This window comes from Myzus persicae, unplaced genomic scaffold (assembly GCF_001856785.1).
Source record: "Myzus persicae strain clone G006 unplaced genomic scaffold, MPER_G0061.0, whole genome shotgun sequence".
Taxonomy (NCBI): Eukaryota; Metazoa; Arthropoda; class Insecta; order Hemiptera; family Aphididae; genus Myzus; species Myzus persicae.
In genome coordinates, this window is record NW_019102693.1 from 236,090 (window position 1) to 259,312 (window position 23,223).

Below are 23,223 nucleotides of genomic sequence, written 5' to 3' on the forward strand. Positions count from 1 at the left end.
TAACATCATTATGGAAGTACCTACAGTGGAAGAGCAACCAATAAATAGAAAATTCATAAAATACTTACAATCATACCTTATTTTTTAAATAAAAATAATGTACGAACTAATATTATATAATATGCAGAGACGGACACCTGTTGTAGCACATCGGACCGGCTCAATATATTTTGGGCCACTGAACATGATATTATGACGATATGACCAATACAATTATTTTAATTGACAGAAGTTTTAAACCACGACTACTGAGCCAATAAGGAATGAGTGATACGATAAGTACATGATTAAACCACTACACAGTTTTAGGTTTCTAAACATATGAGTTTAGAAAACTTTTTAATATAAAGTCAAATCTGGACTAAAAATCATCCTTAGGGCTCCGGAACACCAGACACTTAGGGGGTCCATTCAACTGTCAAACTTTAACGATTATTCTCACTTTAAAAAATATGTTTTTATTACTCTAATGTTTAACGGTTGTACATAGTTTTATAATATTGTGGACCATCTAAAATGAAAATAAAACAATATTATGTAACTTTATAATACACATATTATTCAATTAGATATAATCATACAAATTATTTTAAGAAAGACTCTATATTATGTAGTCGCCACGACCACCACATAGTAATAAATTATATTTTAAGCTTTAAACACTATTATAAAATATTGCTAACTCACGTGAATAGGCCAAAAACACCCAATATCAATTAATAATTAATTATGCTAATAATATTAATTTCGGATTGATTGTTATTCAATAAATACAGTATATGGTAATACCACTTACTAAACTGAACTACACATTTTTCACAACTCCTGTTTTCACTAAATTACTAGCTTCATATCATATTTCCATTAAATATAAATGTATTACAAATTCATCATTATTAGTTATTTTTAACCATATGGACCTATTAGATTTTTTCAAAATTTCAAGCACAGTATTCTCTAGTCCGTTATATTATATTTAATCCTTTCATAGATAATTATTTTTTTATTACTATAATGCTACCCGCGAAATAAATCAAAAATAAAATGTTTTTTTCATAATGAATAAAATAAGGTTCTCATTCATTTTCAATTTATTAGTTGATTTTTATCTTGTATCTTATTGGATAAACATGAACATACCTATGTTGCATATTTTTAAACTCCTAAAGTGGCCATCCAAAAAGTATCCAATTGGTGTTCACTGCTCTCTTCTATAAAAAGGCAGTACAACAGTGCCGGGAACAATTAATGCGTTTAAATTTAAACCGACAACGCAGCTACAACAAAGTGTAAAAGTCTGATCGACAAACGCAATGCATACGCTCCTGTAAACACACGTCAACACACACACACACACACACACACACACACACACAACACCATGTTATTATATTACTATTGTGTACAATACGTCTTTATTATTGTTAGAAATGTATGCAAGCACAATGATATCATCATAAATATTATATTAGATAAGACCGCGGCCGGGTCAGCGGGGCACTCATAATCGCGGCGGTGGCAGAGTCCATCACGCATCGCGTCTTAACGGCCGCAGTTACTCGCGGGCTCAACGACTGCTCGCACACGCAACGCGACCCACCCGGTGGATACATAATAATACAATAATAGTATAGATCGGTCGTACAACAATATAAATCGTCGAGTGCCGACAATCGTCCAGTCATCATCATCGTCGTCGTCGCCATCGATCCGATCCACGAAATCGTTCGGTCGTAGTGGAAACCCGTCTCGTCTGCAGTCGTCCGTCTTTGGCGACATGAAGACGGCCGTCGCAGTAGCCATCGCGCTGTCGCTGTGCGGAGCTCTTCCGTTCGTCGCAGGTACACACGCAATAATTTCATTATTATTATTATTATTGTTTTCATTGTTTTTTATTCATCGACGTCCCCCGCCCCAACAATCTACGCTTTTTTATTATTATATTTTTTTTACCATTTCCATATATTGTTACACCCGCCAAATGTAGAACCTCGCGCTCTCTCGTCGTATACCACCGTTCTTCAATCGAACAATAATATCCAGTAATGAGTATCGTCTTCTTCTGCCTCTGGCAAACGCTCTCTGTCCTAAGCGTTTTCGTCACATACATAATATTATGTTTCATAATGATATGTTACGTCTACGTTTCTCTCGATTCTGAGCTATTCCTCTCCATTCCTGCACTCCCTTCCCCCTCAGTTAAGGTCCTCCTCCTAAGACTCTCCGAAGTAATAACTAACAAGTAACGGACCGCACACTATATATATATCATACCCATATGGTTTATCATTATTGCGACCGGACGGCGTGCGCGAGCGAGTGGTGCAGAGGAGATTTCCATTTGCAAATTGTATTTTCCGTCCGCTCGGTATGTGTGATAACTAACGTTGCCATAATCTCAGGTCCGCACCACATATATTATTATTATTATTATTATTATGTATAGGTATGCCGCATATAAATCCGACCGCCATTACACCGCTGAAGTCCATAAATACACACAATATTTACTCGCTATACATCATGTGGTATATACCTGCATAATATTATATGAGCGTGTGTACCACCAGTGCACAACAAGTAGGACTTGTTTACAAGCCTATACGAGGTGCACATCGCCTGATAGGCACCTATACTTATATCTCTAACCTATGCGGATCGGAGTAATTAATGGTTGCCGTTGCAATATTATAAAGTGTACTCTACACGGATTGTGGTCGTCGACGTCGGACGTCTCCAAACAATACCAATAATAGTAAAATATGACATAATGGCGTATAACAGAAGTGTTTAGACTGGTAAAATGTATAATAGGAGTATTCAGAATAGTTTAGACTAGTGTTCATAGAATTATTTTAGTTCGTCAATGCTTTCGATATATATTATATGCTCTAGACAGAAGTATGGATTAAGGAGGGGTGGGAGGGGTATATCTCCTGTATATATATATATACAAATAGGCCACCACTCACCACCTGAAAATTTAGTATTTTGTGTGTACAATAATGTCTGCGACCACCCCCCCCCCCCTTACAATAAATTCCTAATTACGCCACCGCATCATAATGGTGATAACCAGGCTCGAGCGTCTAAGCCAACAATGAAATAAATTGCGTTTTAATCTGTAAAAAAGAAAAGTAAAACATTTATTTTTTTAGAGGCTTTGTAAAAATTTTTGGATCCATGCCTGGCGGAAACGTACTTTAAATTAGACTATAATAGTAATGTCTACAAATTTTTCGATGGTTTGGTAAATAATTATAATTTATAACCATCGTGGATCTGTTGATTGGGATTTATAGACTGATTTCAAAGTTACTTCTACGTCTATCACTTACAATAATAAATTCTATGTTGTACCCCCGCTCCAGCCCTCCCTCCAAGTCGTGAATTATTCGCCCTTATTCTTGGGACCAACCATATTATGACTTGGTCAGTAATATATCGATTATAAAGTCAATCGTTTTTGCCAACATCGTCGAGTTGTACTCAACAGTATTATTATTGTTAATCGTAATTTGAACATTTAGACTATTGATAATATTATAATGATCTCTGTTCAAGAACAATTTTCGCACAATTCGTCCAGTTTTATAAACATGTTTATTTCAAAGACTAAATTTGCGTAGGCACCTTAAATAGTTTAAGGATAACGTGGTCTGACCGCTTTGTTTGTTCATATAAAATATAAATATTAAAGGGCAATATTGTTTCTGTGAGTAATATTTACAATATAAATCTAGAAATATTGTGAAATAATGACAGTATGGTCAATAGTCATTGTGTAGACAATTATATTATAATAGTAGACCGTCCTCCGCCGTGGGCTGTGATAATCACCCGATAATAATCTACTATATTATTATAAATCGTTCATTGATATTAGATTAAAATGAAATACGATTTTTAGTTTATAATTTACTAATGTTTAATACACACAGACGTGTACCGATATTTAACAAAAGGAATAAAAGGAATGTTTACAATATTGTGTACGACCGTTTTTATCTTTTATCAGACGTTAGCGTCTTATACGTCATTAAATTTTAATTTTAATTTTAAGAATCGCAATGCACAGGATTAAAATATTAATATATTTATTATTCCATATATATATATATTGGTAATTTATAAATTATACCTATACGTATTGTGTATTTTATCCTATTACGAACTTTTTATAATCAACGTTTTAAGAAGATAATATACATAATACATATTGCAATTAATAATATTTAATTTTTAATACATTTAATATCTGTTATTATTGTGCGGTATGCATAAATATATTATTATACCTAATATAGGTTATTAGGTGTGGCTAGCTATTGTACAGGCGCGATTTGTACACCAGTATCGATAGTTGCATTGTACATGTGTAATTTATAACATATTAATCAACATAATCAATAGATATATAATATAATATATAATATAGTATAGTTTCACATTAGCTTACTGGGCAAGTTAATGTAACTACGTCATTAGCAATTGTTCACCTATAGTATTCAGTTATTGTGTAAAAATAATAAGACCCACGCACAATGACATAATTTTGGAAATATTTATCATTTTCACGGCAATGATATCTTCTAATTTGAAATTTAAAATTTCAGCGACCCAACAAGAAAAATGTTGGCCATGGTGCGGCTTGTATATGCGTTGCAATGGCAACTATCCCTTAAAGAGATATGGCTCGTCTTCGCAATGTTTCTTAAATTCGCATAAATATTGTTGTCCTGATGATGGAGACTTTATTTATTGTGATACTAATGATTTACTTCTCTCGGAGGGAAATTGTTACGTTCAAACAGTCGATGGAAAACATTGTACGAACTTACAGGACGAAATAAAATCTATAGACACCAGAGGCAAGTGTTTGAGAATATATGATCAATCTGATTGCGAAGGGCGTTCAATCGCTGTTCAGTCGGGTAAATATCACAATCTAGTTGATTACGTGATAACTGCACGATCGGTTAGTGCTTGTTTTCAACGGGACAAATGTGAAACACAAACTCACAGGAAAAGATCGTACAATTGCAAGTTTATCAATGACTTTATGATCGGATTTTTACCGTGGTTAAGGCGGGACAGAGACAATTTGCAAAACGGTCCAGTTCAATATTTCCAAATTGGACCAAACGGCCGGACTGAAGTTATGGAAGCCTTAATTCACAGACGCCATTTGGATACGGGCACTCCACCGGACAATAGTGCTCGAGAGTTTACGCGAAACATGAATGAAGGCAATACAGGCGATCAAGCTGGTCATGTATTAGCGTCACGTTTGGGAGGTTCGGGCAGAGATTTGAGAAATATATTCCCTCAAAATCCGCATATGAACATGGGCCATTGGCGTTCTATAGAAAACGATGTATATAATTTGGTTGCGGCTTCCGACGAACCCGTTAGATTTAATATTAACTTATTATACGAAAGCAGGAGTAGTACTAGACCATCCAGTATTGTGTTTCGTATTCAATCAAACATATCGAGTGTACACGATAGAATCATCGAGGATATTCCAAATCCATGATGTAACTATATATTTAACATGGCTAATTAGGCTATCAGCTATTAGTCAATAATATATTGTAATGATGCAAAAATAGAATGTGTGAGCAATGTTTATATATATATTTACCTTTTTAATCATTATATTACATAATTTATTTGTATATGTACATTACACGATCTAAATTACAATCTTCTCACATATATAAGGATTCAAATATATATAATAAATTTACTTGCCCTAATTCAATTGCAGACTTGTCATTTATTCGATGAACGAAGGAAGAAGAAATAAGTATAATATTGATTTATTTATAATTTAATATCATAGTCCAGAATGCAATTAATATATTAGAAATATTTGAGAATGAATATATTTATTATTTAAAGATAAGTACAACATATTCTACACAATAATGACTCTATTACATATACCTATTACATACGAACATAGCCTATTTCATATGACCCGAGCCGGAGACATACGCAGCGAGAGTGCTGTTGTCGATATCGGTCCGATGTCGATGAGTGTCGTTTGAGCCGATAAAATGGTTTATTTAGATAAGCCTTATCGGACAAGGAAATAATATAAAAACACAGATGTATATATTATAATATAGATATTTAGCGAAACGATTATTAGACTTTAACTACCACGCATTAAAAAAAAAATGTTTATAATAAATGTACGTATTTCAAAAATGTATTATTCAAGAATAACGATGGAGCTAAAAACAAAATTCTGCAAAATCATTATTTTGGAAATTACATCTTTCCAAAATTGTCCAGCTTTCCCAGCATCCTTACTTGCTTCTCTCAATTTTAATTTGAAGGTGTTTTGGGCGTCCATATACTCTGTATAGAGTGTATCTGGTCCGTCTTGTTCGAATTCGCCCTTCCATGGCCTTATTTCTGTACCATACTTACTGAAATAAGCTTTCTTCGAAAATTTTCTATTTCTACTGTCTATCAGTAACTATGATGCTTAACACCTCTATGCAAATCATTAATCATACTATGATAACATATTTCTTCTATTAATCTGTGCTACATTGACGGCCTCTATAGCGTTGCTGAATCTGATTTTTTCACCGTGAGTTTCTCTATAAATTAATGGAATTTGACATTATCGATTTTCCTCCAACTCCATCAAGTTTCTTACTGGCTGGTTACGTTGTTTATTTAGGATATGCATGATTTCGAATGTGATTATTTATGTAGACTATGATTCGTCTTCGAGTATTCTACACCCGTTTAACCTGCCAATTTTGTTTGAATGTTATATCGATATAAGATTTGATGTAAGTTTCGATGGACAAAAGTAGATATTGCAATCCGTCAAGTCCATCATGTCATTAGATCTGCTTGGAGTATTACTCTTGCATCCTCTATTGAAGGACTTTCCAGCTCCCGAACTTTGAATTAAAGTCTGCTGCTGCCAGAATTGATAGCTCTGGTCCGCTGATACGTGTCACCAGCGAGCAAAAAAAGCATTGAACTCGTTGATGTTTAAGCTTGAGCAAGAAGGCCACTCTTCGAGTGGACCTAACCAGTTAAATAAGAAAAGTAGTGGCCCCTGCCTAACCAGCTCCGGTCACAGCTGGTGTTCACGTACGAACAGTAAAGTACATGAGTAAAAACTTAAACTTACAAACTTCAAAAGAAGTAATTAAATCAACAAAATTATACTAAAAAAGTAGTGGCTATCATTGAAGTATTTTTTTTGCCCGATGTTGTTACTTTTCCAAATAACTGTAAATTCAAAATTGTATACCTATCATTCAATGCATTCAACCACAAAATAATTAAACCAGATTGTGCATACGTAGTGAGCTATAATATATTGACATAACGTTTTCACTATATTCCAAGCGTTTACCCTCTACGTTTCATATACATCTGTATACACGATTAAACGTAGTATCAGTTCAAAATTATTAAAACGTTAATTAAAGTGTTCGTAAAATGTAAAAAAAAAAAGTACATATTTAAAGAGATTTACAAATAATGAATATTTTATTGATAATAATATTACATAGGTACCTACTCTGTTTATACATTGATGATGATTGATTAATCGAAATTAATTACAATATGGTGGCCCATATTTTATACATCTGAGTAATCTTTGTGAATAGCTATCAGGTGGAACACATGTTTCTAATAAATGAGGATAAATCATAATATAACGATTATAGAACGTTTTACGATCATTTTCCCAGTCGACCACGCCGTCTTCATCGTCCATTTGTTCTGAATTACAACAATAGCAATTGTAAAACCAACCTTTATCCAAGTAACCTGGCCAACAATTCACACCGTAAATGTTATCGCATAGTTGTCGCTCCTGTTCGGTGTTCCAACAATTGTGTTGGTTGCAAAAAGAATAAACCAAGTCTGAAATCACAAGTACACCGATGAAATAAATGCAAAGCGTATACATTTAAAAAAAAAATTGAATTGAATACACTTTAGCGTTATTTGGTTTGAAGACTATTATGTGTTAAGTGTTTATCATTGATTTTATACACAAATGTGGCGATAAACAATCCCTCTCCGCGACTGTAACAAAGTTCACGTGGTCACGTCACCTCTGAAGCATGGTTTACACATGTTCTATCGATTCCCATAACAGTTCCACTCTATCGCTATGTACCTATTTTTGATTGATCGTTGGATCAAGGAGCGTACATATTCGCAGAGTGATACACACATGGATAATAATTGATATTATTGATGCGCCATGGTTTTATTTAATATTAGCACTGTTTGGAGTCCCGGTCTTTATTCTGAGAAAATATTTTCAAAGAATGTTCTTTCTCCTGCACTGGGCACCGTTTGAGGTTGTGTGATGAATGTATCACTTTGACAATACTATCGTTATTGATAAGAATTATTGTACATCCAATACGTTAACGTATTGTATTGTCATTTATTTTGTATCGTTATATACCATACGACAAATTTTATTTCTATTTGTTCATTAAATATTGTTAAAAAAACTTTTTAACATAGTATGCTTACTCGTTAATTGTTATAATTATGCTAAAAGAATTACATTATTATAAATAGGTAATCCATTTCGGGGGTCTGAATCCCTCGACAGCATTTTTGATTAACCATCAGCTATAAATACACCCATATAATAACAATAAATTACCATTATTATTTTTAGAACGGTAGAAGTAGAATTAGAAACCAAACTGACAATGCATCGCTCATTAGATTTTTATAATTTAATGATTATCGATATTCATCGATGTCTGGCTATTATTATAGTTTTATTTTTTCTCGTGTACATAATTCATATAATTATTATTGAAATTATTTAGTTGGCATGCAATAAGAAGAATATTGAACTAGGTATGTTATCTTCGTGATCTAGTCGTAAAATACATTAATAATTATAGTTGTAATGCTCGTATTAACACCAAGAATGATAATACCCACTTTCTTCATACCGGTGGAGTGCACTGAGAATGGAGGCGCAGAGGCGGCTAAATCTCCTCACTGACCTCCCCATTGACATAATATCATTATTACATTTTATACAAATAGTGGGTAATGAACAGAATGTATCGTGTGCCGTGTGGGTCATAGTAATGTGTAAAATTTGAATTTAACGATAAATAATTGTTTGCGAAAATCGATTCTGGTCACACGTCGTGTGTCAGCCTAGGATATTTTTAATTATATTAGCATTGCTTTTAGTCATAACTAACAATAACAATAGTAATATGCCTGTATAAATTGAATCATTTTTGCAAAATCAATGTATTTGCTCACCAATTTTCTTAAAATTATCAGTAACTTTTTGATTAAAGACTTTGTATTGATTGTTCAAGCTTTAGTTATGCAAATTGAACATTTTATAAATGTTTAACTACGAAATTTGATGTTTACACAATCCAAGCGAATGCGGTATAAGGTTCAAGGTTACCAAACAGTTTTTTTTTTTAATAATAATCTTACAATTTAACAAATTTTCATTTTTTTTTTTTCTCGATTATTTTAAAAAGTACTGAGTTCCACCTCCAAAAGTACCAACTAGGTCCAATTCGCTTCCAAAACCTTCCATCAAAGTTGAAGATCAGAGAATTTTTGCTACTGGAAAAGTTAAAAAGTTGAAGTTGCGTAAAAAAAAGTTTAAATACCCTCACCCGAACATCTGAAATAGTTAGACTGGTCAAATTGAAAATAAAATTTTGATTGACTTTCGAGCCCTCTCCTCCCCCTTCGTTGAAAAATGTTGCGTATACGCAAATGCTACTGATTCATATCTACTACATAAAATGCGTACTTATTCAAACAATGTTGATGATGTGGACTTGTGATGGACTGTTGGAATGTGTAATTCAATCAATAAATTATAGATGAAAAAGGATATTACCTAATATTTTTTCAAGAGTTATTTCCCGTAATTTTACATCACTAATCACGCGTCACATCAGGACGTCCACACAGTTACCCACACGGGCTCAATAATTGCGCTCACACTCAACGCGGCCCACCCGGAGCATAGATCGGTCGAATACCGACCAACGTCTTGTCCCGCTGCCCATCATCATCATCAATCGATCCACGAAATCTTTCGCTCGGCACAAATCGGGGACATGAAGACGGCCGTCGCATATTATATATCATTATTATATAGTTCATTAATCATTAATTAATCATTGCGGACGGACGACGAGTGCGAGCAAGTGACGCAGCGGAGACTTCCATATTTTGCAAATTGTGTTTTCTGTCAGCTTTCTGAAGTGTGATAACACTAATCGGGAAATTAAAAATATGAGAACTCACCCTTATTCCCGGGACCAATCATATTATGACTTTGCCAGTAATATATCGATTATAAGGTCAATCGTTTTTGTCAACATCGTAGTCGAGTTGCACTCAACAGTATTATTATTGTTAATCGTAATTCGAACATTTAGACTATTGTCAATATTATAATGTTCTCTGTTCAAGAACAGTTTTCGCACATTTCGTCCAGTTTTATAGACATGTTTATTTCAAAGACTAAATTTGCGTAGGTACCTATAATAACGTGGTCTGACCGTTCTGTTTGTACGTATAAAATATAAATATTATAGGCCAATATATTGTTTCCGAGAGTAATATTTACAATACAATCTAGGAAGATTGTGAAATAATGACTATAATAGGTATAGTCGGTGTGTAGCCATATATTTTAATATTAGATTGTAATAGGTACTGTGTAGCCAGATATACACTATTTCACGTTATTAAATATATTACAAATATTTAAATATAGGTATTAAATAAATTACTAAAAATGTTTTAATTATTATTAATAATCAATAAGTATTATAATACATCATATTATTCCCTCTTTTTTCCAATTTTCTTTTTCCTTTAACTATGTATTATTATCAAAATTAAATAGATACACCGTGTTTTAATAAAATTATGGTTAAACGTATTATTTTAGAGTAATTTAAACATACTATTAGCTATGTGCATTAACTCCACTACCGTATGCGATTAAATAAATTAAACTTTTTAAAACTGTTATTTTATGATAATGAGTTATCAAAAAATATAATATTTTACATTAATTACTTATAGAATTATATAGGTTATTTGTTTAATATTAGAATGATAACAAAAAAAACACACTGAGAATATAATGACCGTGAACTGACTTTTATAAATATAATATTTAAAATGTAACTATGTATTTAAATATGTAATACCGACTCTTGTCTATTATTCAGCAAATATACCATTTGAATGCAGCAAAATATATATAGTTTATGCAAAAATACATTTGCATCTCATATAAACGAAATTGTTTTTATTATTTTAATTTAATTTGTATAGAACCTAAAGTACGTTTCAAAAAGTATCAAATTATCTTAACTCAAATAATATTAAAAACTATTTATTGATTGATATTCTATAATAGGTACTTCTGATCTTTAAAAGTTGCACTCTAGCCTATAGATACTATATTTCACTATCGAAAAAATCATAAGAAATATAAGAAAAACGTATATAACTTTAAAATAATTGCACCACTTGCAGAATTCTATTTTTATGCGATATAATACTGGTAATTAAAATTAAAAAAGTATAGATTGTAATGAAAAAGATACAGAGACTGTATTTAGAGTACTCTTATTATCCATGTGCGAGCAATTGTTATATTACTGAGATGAGCATATTGGATGTTGATGAATAATCGCACATGAAAAATCATTCGCTGAGCATTCTACAGCGGTAAATAGTTGTAATGTTTTATGAGATCCTCGTAAGCTTAACATTTTAATCATTCATAAAAATAAGTACCTATATCTGCCTACGCTATTCCTCTATTCGAGTGCAAAGTAATAATTTCTTAAGTTACTATAAAATTATTGATAATTTATTAGACGTCGAGTCTTAATTGGCTTAATTACCTAAATTAGAAAATGTAAATATATATATAACCGGAGTAATTACTTCATAATACTTGAATTACACTTGAATGACGTCATTATGCTTCAATAAAGCCCACCATCGCACTCACAGGCCACAGCCAACACCGTGATGAACTTAAAATCGGCGTTAAGAGTTATTCTGAAAAAATATAATTTCCACGTACCTACCGCAGGCGTACAATTGTATTTACTTATAGTCAGCTATTAAATGGGTTTTTTTTTAAACGGTAAGTATACATTTCAAAATTTCAAATACATCATTATTATAGGCATGCCTGTACCAAAATGGTATTTTGTGTTCGTTTACAATAGAAATATTTTCGTAGCAGTAACGTTGTCTGATTGAATTTGATTGACACTAATATAATATTGTGTGTGCGACCACCATCCGGAATGGTGACATCAGGTCTAGGTCAAAAAAAAAAAAATAAAAATACATTAAACTAATACCTACCTACTGGCTACTATAGTATAATCCCATTGCTTCCCTCGAAATCTAATATAATTGTATAATGTACAGAGACCGACGGCATAGATATAGTTGTACGTGTTAGTCGAGTAAATTGGTAATTCCTTTGATAATACCTATATCTATTGTGTTCTGCTGCCGTATACACGCCGTCTGCACAATTTTGCCGGTTTAGACGCTGTATTTTAAATTACATAATAAGTTAATAAACAAAATGTATGGTACCACCGTCATCAGAAATTTTATTATTTTGTCATATATACGTACACGGGAAGTTTATACGCCATGGAATAAGACCCGTTGTTTTTTTTTTTTTTTTTTAAATCATTTACCAGAGCTTTTTTTCTGGGTTCGAATCACCTGGCCTCCGGGGTTCTAATATTAGCTGAATAAATAATATTATGCTCACTCCGTGATTGAATTTAACAACCATAATACGACACATAAGAGTAAAAGGTATTAAAAATAGTCCAACATAGTAAAATATTACAGATGGGTACGATAGAATTCAATATCCATCGATTTACGCTTTTATTGCAGATGTTATCCGTTTAGAAAACATTTCAGTTCAAAAGGAACATTAATTGAAAAACAGATATTTTTATTACATCAAAACAGCTGTTGGTATCAATTTTGTTCATTATAATCGGAACAATTATACATAATTTCTACCGCATGTGTGGATACTATATTGACATATTTTTGACTATACGTAATAGTATTATATAAAATATCAAAGCACGTTGAATCCCATTTCATCCTATAATAATGAAATTGTTCAAATTTAAATTTTTGAAATTTCTGAGCCTATTTAGAGGCCATTTTATGAAACAAACTTGTTTTTTTTTTTAATAATCACACCCTTTTGATTTGCAAATTGTTAAGCTAATGATTTTTGTAAACGTGTTGACGCGTCTAATTCTAAATTCAAAAAGCTATTTATAGATGTATTAAACACTTTGTGTGCTATACAAATAAAAATTATATAGTCAATGACAATAGGTTTGGAAAATTCAAATCATTGAGGTACCTATATTAATTTATTCGAGTTTTGTAATTTGTTGAAATTCGATGAAAACAGTATGCTTTATTACGTATAATATATTTTAGATTGTATGCGAAACCATCATTAGATATTATCAACCTTTCTTAGGTATATAAATGTCAGTGACTCGACATGGATACATCATTTTTGGTAATTCACTTATATATGTATAAAAAAATATATATTCATTTATCTACACGGGACACTCCAAAAGCCTTAAAAGGTATAAAATGCTAAGTACCTATTAAAAATTATAGTCTTTAAATGTACTTAAAAATGTCAAAAATCGAAATGTAGATAAATGCGTTATTAAAAGATAAAAAAAAAAGGAGGCGGGAGCGGTGCTTCGCGAATCACCTCGACGTATATAATATATACAATATTATGCTACTGTTAGCTTTCCGATCAATTAAGTTAAGCCACGCGTATATAAGTGGGTGCAATATTTTTGTTTGTACAGCACTTATATAACCTCCAGTTTTCGATAACCCGTCAAACGAATGTTGGTGCAGTGGAAACATGTTGTCCGTGGAAAATTCGTTTTATATGTTTATTTCATTCCTCGAAAACCCTATGCACTATATTCTGCTCCACGACTCGTCAGTCATTAATCATTATCGCGATTAGAAAAATATATTTTTCATTGTTGTGGCTTTATTATTCTTACCGCATAAAGTATTAACAGTAATATGTATGATCAGCTGTATTCTCTTTTTTTTTTCAACTCACACGCTATTATAAATGTGTTTTGCCATTAAAAATTTGTTCGAATACCGGAATAGATATTTATTTCATACAAACAAAAAAGAAATTCGAAACCATTTGTTTATATGAGTGAGACTATACATATAGTATACATTTCATTCGCGGACTAACTATAATAATAATTATTATGTACTCTCCGGTTGTCTTTTAATTTTTAATATGTATTACTATGATTTTTCTGATATATTTTACTGTAACTAAGTAATGCGATGATACTCACAAGGTCCTCGGGTACGATTAAAACACTATATTATAGGATTGAACAATAATTATTATGAAACACAATGTCGAAATTCGTTTAAACTACTTACCTAAAGTATTGTATATCTATTGTAATACACGTGTGATAAAAAAATTGTTGCACAATTATTATGATGTGTTATTTTTTGAAAATGCTAAGTCTTGGAATTCGAAATAATATTCTAATACTAAAGCCTGTGTATTTAAAAACCATTATATACATTTCTAGACTTTTTATAAGTTGGTCATGAAGGTAACAGTTGAGTGAAGATTTCAAAATGTATCCAATATAATTTAGTTATAATATCATAGTACATATCTATTAAATATGTCAATACATCGTGTGCCTTGTAATAAAAAGTAAAAACTTATGTGTACAAGATTCTAAAAATGCAAAAAATAAGTCAAAATTCCATTTTAAAATTCATAAAACTATTGCTACACAAGTATTTTTAGATTTTTAATATACACAAAATTATTCTATTATAGTATTTTTATAATACAACTCTATTGTTGTTACTTGTTTTAATAATTTAAAAATATGATAAAATACAGGTACTTACATGATATCATGGTTAACTTGTAATACATTTTCGATAGTTTATTACTGTCGAATTCAATTTAGAATAATAGTGCAATCGACTTTAATTACAAAACATTAAAACCATAGTTTTTTTTAATTAAAGCAAAGTATCATAATATTATACAATAGTTGTATAAAAACCAGTGTGTAAAATATTTTATCCAAAATGTTATACCAACGTAAAGATTCACTCTAAAATAAAATAGGTGTTATCTATAAAATATATATAGTTTATTGTTATCCGGTTTTATTGTTAGTTCTGCTACATTTTGAAAAATATGAATTTTTTTATGATTTTTAGAGTAATGGTATGTACCTATCTCGGTATGAGTTTAATTTAATTTAAATTGTACAGTCGTACTGTCAATAAATCCGGCATTAAGCCTTTTTTCCAACCAATAACGAATAATTCGATTTGAAATGTGTCAGATTTGATAAATCTGATCTTGCATTAATTTTGAAACTAAATAACGACATTTCTTTCTTTTTTTTTTTTAATCGAATTTTCAAAGAACATTTAAATTGATACACAAATTAAAGCCAAGAAAACAAATTTAATTACCAATCAATATTAGAGGACAGAATTAAAAAAAATAAAAATAAATAGATTTCTTCTTTTCTCGATGATGTTATGAATATATATTTTTATAACGATGAGTGCAATATACACGAGCTTATAAATGTACTTCTCCGTTTTATCATTGTTATTTCGTCGTAAATTTATAGTTTATTATATTGACATTGAATAAGACAAAAACATATAATAAGATCAGTGGCCATATTGCCATAACGTCGGTCGTGTAGTTGTGTTGTGATTGCATCTGATAACTCGTTTATTGCTCGGCATATACGAAAATGGTCCGAATAAATATGTCTTTTGCCGTTCTTGTATAAACTTGCTCCGATAAAGTTTCGAACGCAGAAAAAGGTTCTCTTGTGGACTAAACGTCCATATCTGTTAACATAAATAATATGCCATAAAATGTTCGATTGCAATCTATTAGGGGAGGAGTATATTTTCGTATTATATTATCTAAAAACATATGAAAGGAGTTTTCGATGAAATCATTGTTATATATTTGTAGGAGAAATGTCCAGAGAGCGAAGTTAACTACACAACTATACAAAGTTATACTTTTCTTATATCAAAAAAAAAAAGAACAATAAGACAGGCTTACATTAAATCATAATAAGACGTACTTCTATAAATATTTCGTATATAATTATTTCCATCTCGTTCGTTTTTCAATGCTACCACATTATATAGGTACCTACATATTGAGTCCTACAACTTTCTGTGACTAATAACAATTTGTTTGTTTCAGTCGCCTTACCGATAGCCGGAGATGGACAAAATGAAAGTGTAGCAACTGCTACCGAACTCCAGCCCACCGCCGAACCACAAGTGTCCACGACCGAGAAAATTGTCGAGACCACTATTCAACCTATAGATACCACGACCGAGATTGTGATTTCGACCGGAGTCGAACCAGTAGAGTCGACGACCGAGGACTCGGTTCAGACCACCGCTGAACCTACAGACACCACGACTGAAATTGTGTACGAGACCACTACCGAACCAGCAGAATCCACGACCGAGAATGTGGTCGAGACCACCACTGAACCAACAGAGTCCACGGCCGAGAATGTGGTCGAGACCACCACCGAACCGTTAGAATCGACCACCAGTAGCACGGGAGTGGATGAAACAACGACGGCGGTAAATAAAACGATGCCAGCAGAAGTAGTCAAGGACAAGCTGAGCGAACAGATCAGAAAAATCCTGAAACACTACCAGCGACCTGACCCCGTTGGCTTTCCAGGAGCCCCAATTCCCGATCCACTTAGCATACCCCCCATGAACAAAGACTTTGGCATGGCGTACATGACGTTCAAAAACATGACCGTACACGGACTGTCCAAGTTCAAAGTAGAAAACGTCAATACGGACTTAAAAAACATGAAAGTACGTGTTTTTCTTTAAAAAAAAATTAAAATTAAAAATAGAGCTCTGTCCATGATTGAGCACGATAATAATATTTATTTATTTAATTCATATATATTTATTAATGGGCATTGTCCAATGGTACAATGTACATACATTACCTAGTGATACCTATTGAGAAACTTAATAAACTTGATTATATAATTTTAAGAGATAAATATAGTTGATTATAAAATTAAAGACTTCAGAGAGTGGTATTTTGTGATCATTGGTCAATTGGATCAGCTGATCTATTGGATCGTTCATATTTACTACCATAGTTAGTATATTGTGAAGTGTGAGTACTATGCGAGGAAGGGAAATAAAACTGCAGCAATACCTGTTGAATTTATAAATCAACCAGGCTGTTTCAAAATATTATGTGACCATAGATGAATATTGCAAAACAAGACAATAACTACATAATTTCCACTAAGTATTCATTTTCACATCGCATAGCATTACAATATCACAACAATACCTAGTGTTTCTATTGCGAGTCTATAGTAAAAAATTATGTCAACTGTAATTATATCGATGACCGCGTAATGACCAAAATTATTATAAAATATAGGTGAAACTAAATCTTAAGTTGTATCATGTAAGGATTATAGGTGGGAAACATTCATAATATCTCTGTATTGGACAACAATGAAGTGCTCAAGGAATGACTACAAAATATTCGATTTGTTTGAAGAAAAATTAAAACGAAATATAAAATTATGAGTTTAAAATTTACGATCCCCTACGATTGGAGCCCGGGTCGTGAGCTTATTTTTGTCACCTAAAGTATAATATGATAACAATATCATTGAGAGCATATTTACGGCTATACAACGTGGCCTGAGAACAGTCAAAAATTCATATCCTCCGCCCCCTTTCAAAAAAGCTGAGCAGCCCACTGCCGGACAATACCACGGTGTATTATATAGCGAATACCTATACCTACCACTGTAATAATAATTAGTATGGGTACGCTACATATTTTGGGTTCGTCTGATGTGCTCAGAGCTCAGTCCTGTGACACAATAATATATTATGCTCTTTAATCGCATGCATTCGTTACAACTGTGATATAATGCATGTATTTTTTAAGAAATATTATATATACTCACTTTTTGTGACGTTAGGATTTTTATAACGGAAAACTCCGACGTAACTGTACATCGAAATTCGAACGGGTAATCTCGAGTTAAAAATACATAATACAATGTGCATGACGTTTGCTACAAAGACGTCGCAGTTTACGGACACAAATTAAATTTTGAACTTTTGGGAGCCACTTACGTTTCACAAGTTTTTTTTCATCCAAATCTATTACAATCTCCCCCCACTTTAGAAGACCGTAGTCACAAAACGCCGTTATTTCGATTTCCGAAATCCATTCAAGTGCCTGCCTATATTATTATAGTACGTTTATAGTGCGTACATAAATAGCCTATAATCTATACTGTAGACTCTATACCGACTATACCTATAACAACAATACTACAGTATAGGTATTTATGCCACTAAGCCTTTTTGAACACGGGCTACACACGCGCGGTCTTCGGGCATATTTTCACAAAAGTTATTATATTGTAATAAATTGTAGATGCCTCTATATATTACCTATAATACGTCATCGGTGTTTAATAATATAATAGAGGCACAGTCCGCAAAATATACCATTGCAACACCACTCAATCGAATCTTTATTGGCATTCCGATGCGGTGCTCCGATAAAGTAAATATTTTATCCAAGTACCTATACGTTTTTATACATGAATAATAATACGTTTTGACGCGTGAATTTGTTTGAAATATACCCTCGGCTATTTGATCGTTTCTTTGAAACCGTATATCGTTGGTATGTTATTGGCTTCTAAGTACAGAGTTATTGTCAACAGAAATAGTTTATAATGGCGGTATGTTGATAAATATTATAATTTGAACAATTAACATATTTCTATATCGTAACGATCGTATATTATATGTAACAGTGGCCAGGTCGACGAATTGCAACACGTTCGTTTTGTGCCACAAATTTATAGGTAATAGTTATAACTCATAAATGAAAATGATTTTTTAAAACAAACAAATTGTTGGATATATGGCCAATTTATTAACAAACCTAATAATTAAGTTTTTATGTGCAAAAATTCTACTAGGTGTGCCCATTCAGATGCGTACTGTAACTTGTTCTACTAATAGCGAATACAAAAACAAACGAAATCAAACATAATTTTATAAGCAGAAATCTTATTTTCTAGGTTAGTAAGATCAATAATCAATTGATAGAATAACAGTTTACACTTTCTGTCGATGAAGCTTAAGGATGAGGTGCATCCCAAACGGCTCCCATCTATTGTTTGCTTATCCCCAAACTACTATCGTTGAAAAAGTTTACACTCAAATTTACAATATAATATATGACTTTTACATATTTTTTTTATATTTTTAACCCTAAAATTAAAAAAAAACAACATATTTTTTAATGTTTAATTCACGATATCAAATATACGTATAATTTTTTATATAGTTTTTTAAATTTATTTAGAATATAAATTTTTAAAAAAACACCAACACTTTTTTAACCACACCTCTCTCGGGACAGCCCTAAGTCTGTAAGACTGGAGCCGTTTAGGAAAAACGGTCTACGTCCGAAAAATGATCAATACCTACCTACCACGTGTTTTCATTTAACATTTGAAACATCTCTTACACCAAGCGCAGTATGTATGTCAGACATTGCTTTACATAAGAACATTGATTAACGGTGATGGGATATGTGGCAATAAGTGCCACGGAGTACGATTTACAAGGGGCATGGGAAGGGCAGGGAAAACAGGAGGAGACCTCAAAGGGCTGTGTATAGCATATTTTAGGTTGCCTTCTCTCTCCACTAAAATCGCATACGACCCGATCCGCCCCGACTCATCGTGCAGACGAGCTCTAACGGTACAATGGTGTTAGCAGGTGTACGTGTTGCTGAAAATCAAGCGGATGTACGTGCTCGGCAACTATACTCTGAGATCGTGGCTGAGCCGACCGGCGTCTGGCCCGTTCAACGTGACGCTCATCGACGTGGAAGCCGCCGCCGAGGCTGCGCTCGAACCGGACGAGGACGGCAACCTGCAGGCCACCGAGACGGAGATGGACATGCAGTTCAGGGACTGCGAGCTGGACTTCAAAAACCTCGGGTTCGCAGCTTCCATGATGCAGGGCATCATCAGCACGATGGGATCGGTGCTGTTCGAGGGCATCAAGCCGTTCATCATCACCGAGGTGAACACCAACCTGCGGGCGGACGTCAACGCCCAGGTGAAGGCCATCACTAGCAAGCTGCCCAAGATGACGGTACCGGTGCCGGACATGGCGGTGGCCGAAGGACGGGCGTACGTCCGGCGCATGGGCTTCGACCCTTACCACATCGCCGACCGGCACATCGCCGAGGGCCCCCTCAACTTCACCATCACCGAGCTCACGGTGTCGGGGCTGTCCGAATTCAAGCGGGTCGGCGACATCGGGCTGCAGATCCGCGGCCCCGTGCTCCAGATGTCCGTCCACGTCATCACCGGCGCTGTCAACGGATCGCTGAGGTGGAGCTACCTGCTGGGCCTGACCAAGACGTTCGGTCGCACTGGAGTATCCAACTTCACCGTGGACCACATCCAGGTCCGGGCGCTGGTCAACCAGACACTGGACATCCGCAACAAGCCAGTGCTGGAGAAGCTCGACATCGAGGTTGGCAAGATCGAGGTGCAGATGGACAGGAAGGAGCCGCTCGACTTCGTCATCGAGATGGCAGTCAACTCGCTGCCGTCGCTGTTACGGCACATCATTGTAGACGCGCTCGAGGAGCCCATCAAGATGAAGGTGCAGACCATACTGGACGAAGTTCAAGTCGAGAAGCTGGTCGAAGACAGGCTGCCCGAACTCGACCGGATGGTCGGCGATTGAATGCCCGTCCACCCACTCCCATGCCTACCCACCCACCCTTATCATCGCTCCCTTTCCATCTACCCACCCGACTGCAAGTTCTTTCTTAAAGTTATGTGACTATGATAAGCTATAATTTAATATTTATAACCACCAGCACAGGTACGATAGGAATCATTATTCATTATTTTAACCAATGTATACGACTATGTCTCTGCAGTTCTGAGCACCCAAATCTCTTTAAACATCTTTCTCTCAGTCAGGCCTACTCTTTCCGATAAAAAGTCTTCAGCTAAGTTTCCATTTCAAACGACGGTGGCTCCCTAGGTTTCATTTATCTTTTCACAATAAACCTTGACGAGTCTAGTCAACGGCCTCGTTTGCCCGTCATTTCTTTCAGTCCTCCATCGCATTGGTACATAATCTTTTCTTTCAACTTCCTATGAGCATCTACCACGCAAAATTCTTGACCACATATTTATAACCTTCAAACGTACAAGAAATATTATTTTGGTATACCTACGTAATAAGATCCAGTTCCAGCAACATATTGACGTTTACTTAGACAAATATTATAATACACCATCAATCTTATGAAGAACTCATCGTGTGTAAAGGTATTACTTATTACCTACTTACAGTAATTAGAGGTTTTTTTTTTTATTAAGTAGGTATTTTTATTTTAGTACCTATGGATACTTAATATATGTATGTTACATTCGATTAGCGTCCACAAATTTCAAATTTTAAAACCTATTACCAATATTCGATTAACATGCATATAGGTATAATGTATAATAATATTATTACATTGTTTACGATATTTAATTTTGTATGTTCACGTAATAAAACTGTATCGCAGATAATAATATATTATATTACCTACCTAACTATTATTGTAACTAACGACTCGTAATACTATAGTCTATAGCTAATTTGATAAAATACACAACAGATTTGTTTGTTACAATATCATAAACTTAGAAATGCGTAGTACATTACTCAGACGATTCGTCGTTTGGATTTTTCTACACAAACATTATTATTACGAAACGCGTATTATGTAGGTATACATTTCGATGTTTGTCTATTTTATCTATCACGATTGTAACATCCTGAAAATATAATATATAATAATGTGTGTTAACTGTGTGATGGACATTGTATTTGTGTGTAATTTTATATCTCTAGCTGTTTCATCATTTCCAATTATTAAAGAATATAGGTCATATATATATTGCGTCTAAAGGGTTTTATTATATGAATATAATACTAATGTAAATTAGAACTGTTGTTCTAAGGCGTATTACAAAAATTGACCTTTTATACACTTTAGGCAGGTCCAATTTTTATAATCGTTTCTGTGTTACAAATATAGGTATTATTTATTATTACACACGGGCATTTCCAATTTTCACCAAAAAACTGTTTAGGTATTATCTGTATGTGGCAGTAGAGCAACTAGAAAATGTATGGGATGGGGGGGGGGGGTGTGGTGCTAAACTATAGTTAAAATTTCATTCATACATTCTACATACATGACTTTTTTAATAACGTCAACAATAACACTTTACTCAATGGAAATTAGTTTTAAAAAGGTTTTTCGTTACAATTCCGTTCGTTTGAATAAAATATAATATACTCATACTCATATACCTACCCAATAAAATTACTTCATCGTTACTGCAATAGTAATTTCGTTACAGTCATTTTTAATTTGCATTACATATTACCTACTATACCAAACACTGCTTATTATAACTATAAGTAGGTAGGTACACTCTTAGGTTTTTACACTTATAACTTAGACTACCTAATGAAATACAGGCGATTTTGAGGCAATAGATGCTAGGCATAAGCGCACATTCAGTCTTAAACTTGGGAGTGCTAAGATTTTTTACCGCAAAGTGACTCGGAGGGGTACATACCAAGCATAAATTAATTGCATTTCAAATAAAATTATAAATTACCACATTAAAAGAAATCGAAGAAGCTAGTGAACCTGATTTTCAATAAAGAATCTTTTTTGACCGATATATTTTAATTTATAACCAATTAATACAACGACTATTACATTATTCGATGAACAAGAGATGCAATCAGGATCATCCACATTTTCACTACTTTCATCATTTTTGTTTTTTATTTGTTTTATTAAATTTAAATATACCAGACATTTTTAAACAATAAATAAATGTTAGTGGCATTAGTGTATTACCAATACAAACTGGACTAAACGCTTTCTTTCAAATG

At 33.3% G+C, this 23,223-nt stretch overlaps 1 protein-coding gene across 2 annotated transcripts; it reads left to right on the forward strand.

The window, feature by feature from the left end:
* The first annotated feature begins 1,520 nt into the window (after positions 1-1,520).
* On the forward strand, positions 1,521-22,118 carry LOC111032955. 2 transcript variants are annotated; one of them, XM_022313455.1, is made up of 4 exons: positions 1,521-1,841; positions 16,391-16,671; positions 16,717-17,031; positions 20,008-22,118. In XM_022313455.1, exons 1-4 carry the CDS (start codon positions 1,778-1,780, stop codon positions 20,989-20,991), a joined length of 1,644 nt encoding a protein of 547 aa, XP_022169147.1. In that variant the 5' UTR covers positions 1,521-1,777; the 3' UTR covers positions 20,992-22,118. The 2 variants fall into 2 exon arrangements, with proteins under 2 accessions (XP_022169147.1, XP_022169146.1); XM_022313454.1 differs by having other exon boundaries at positions 1,522-1,841; positions 16,391-17,031.
* The last annotated feature ends 1,105 nt before the right edge of the window (positions 22,119-23,223 follow it).

Excerpts from the sequence above, each read along its gene's own strand:
- LOC111032955 (XM_022313454.1), top strand. The coding sequence starts at position 1,778 with ATGAAGACGGCCGTCGCAGTAGCCATCGCGCTGTCGCTGTGCGGAGCT. Across the intron at positions 1,842-16,390 it reads AGCTCTTCCGTTCGTCGCAG|TCGCCTTACCGATAGCCGGA; the intron begins GTACACACGCAA and ends TGTTTGTTTCAG. Across the intron at positions 17,032-20,007 it reads CGGACTTAAAAAACATGAAA|GTGTACGTGTTGCTGAAAAT; the intron begins GTACGTGTTTTT and ends TGGTGTTAGCAG.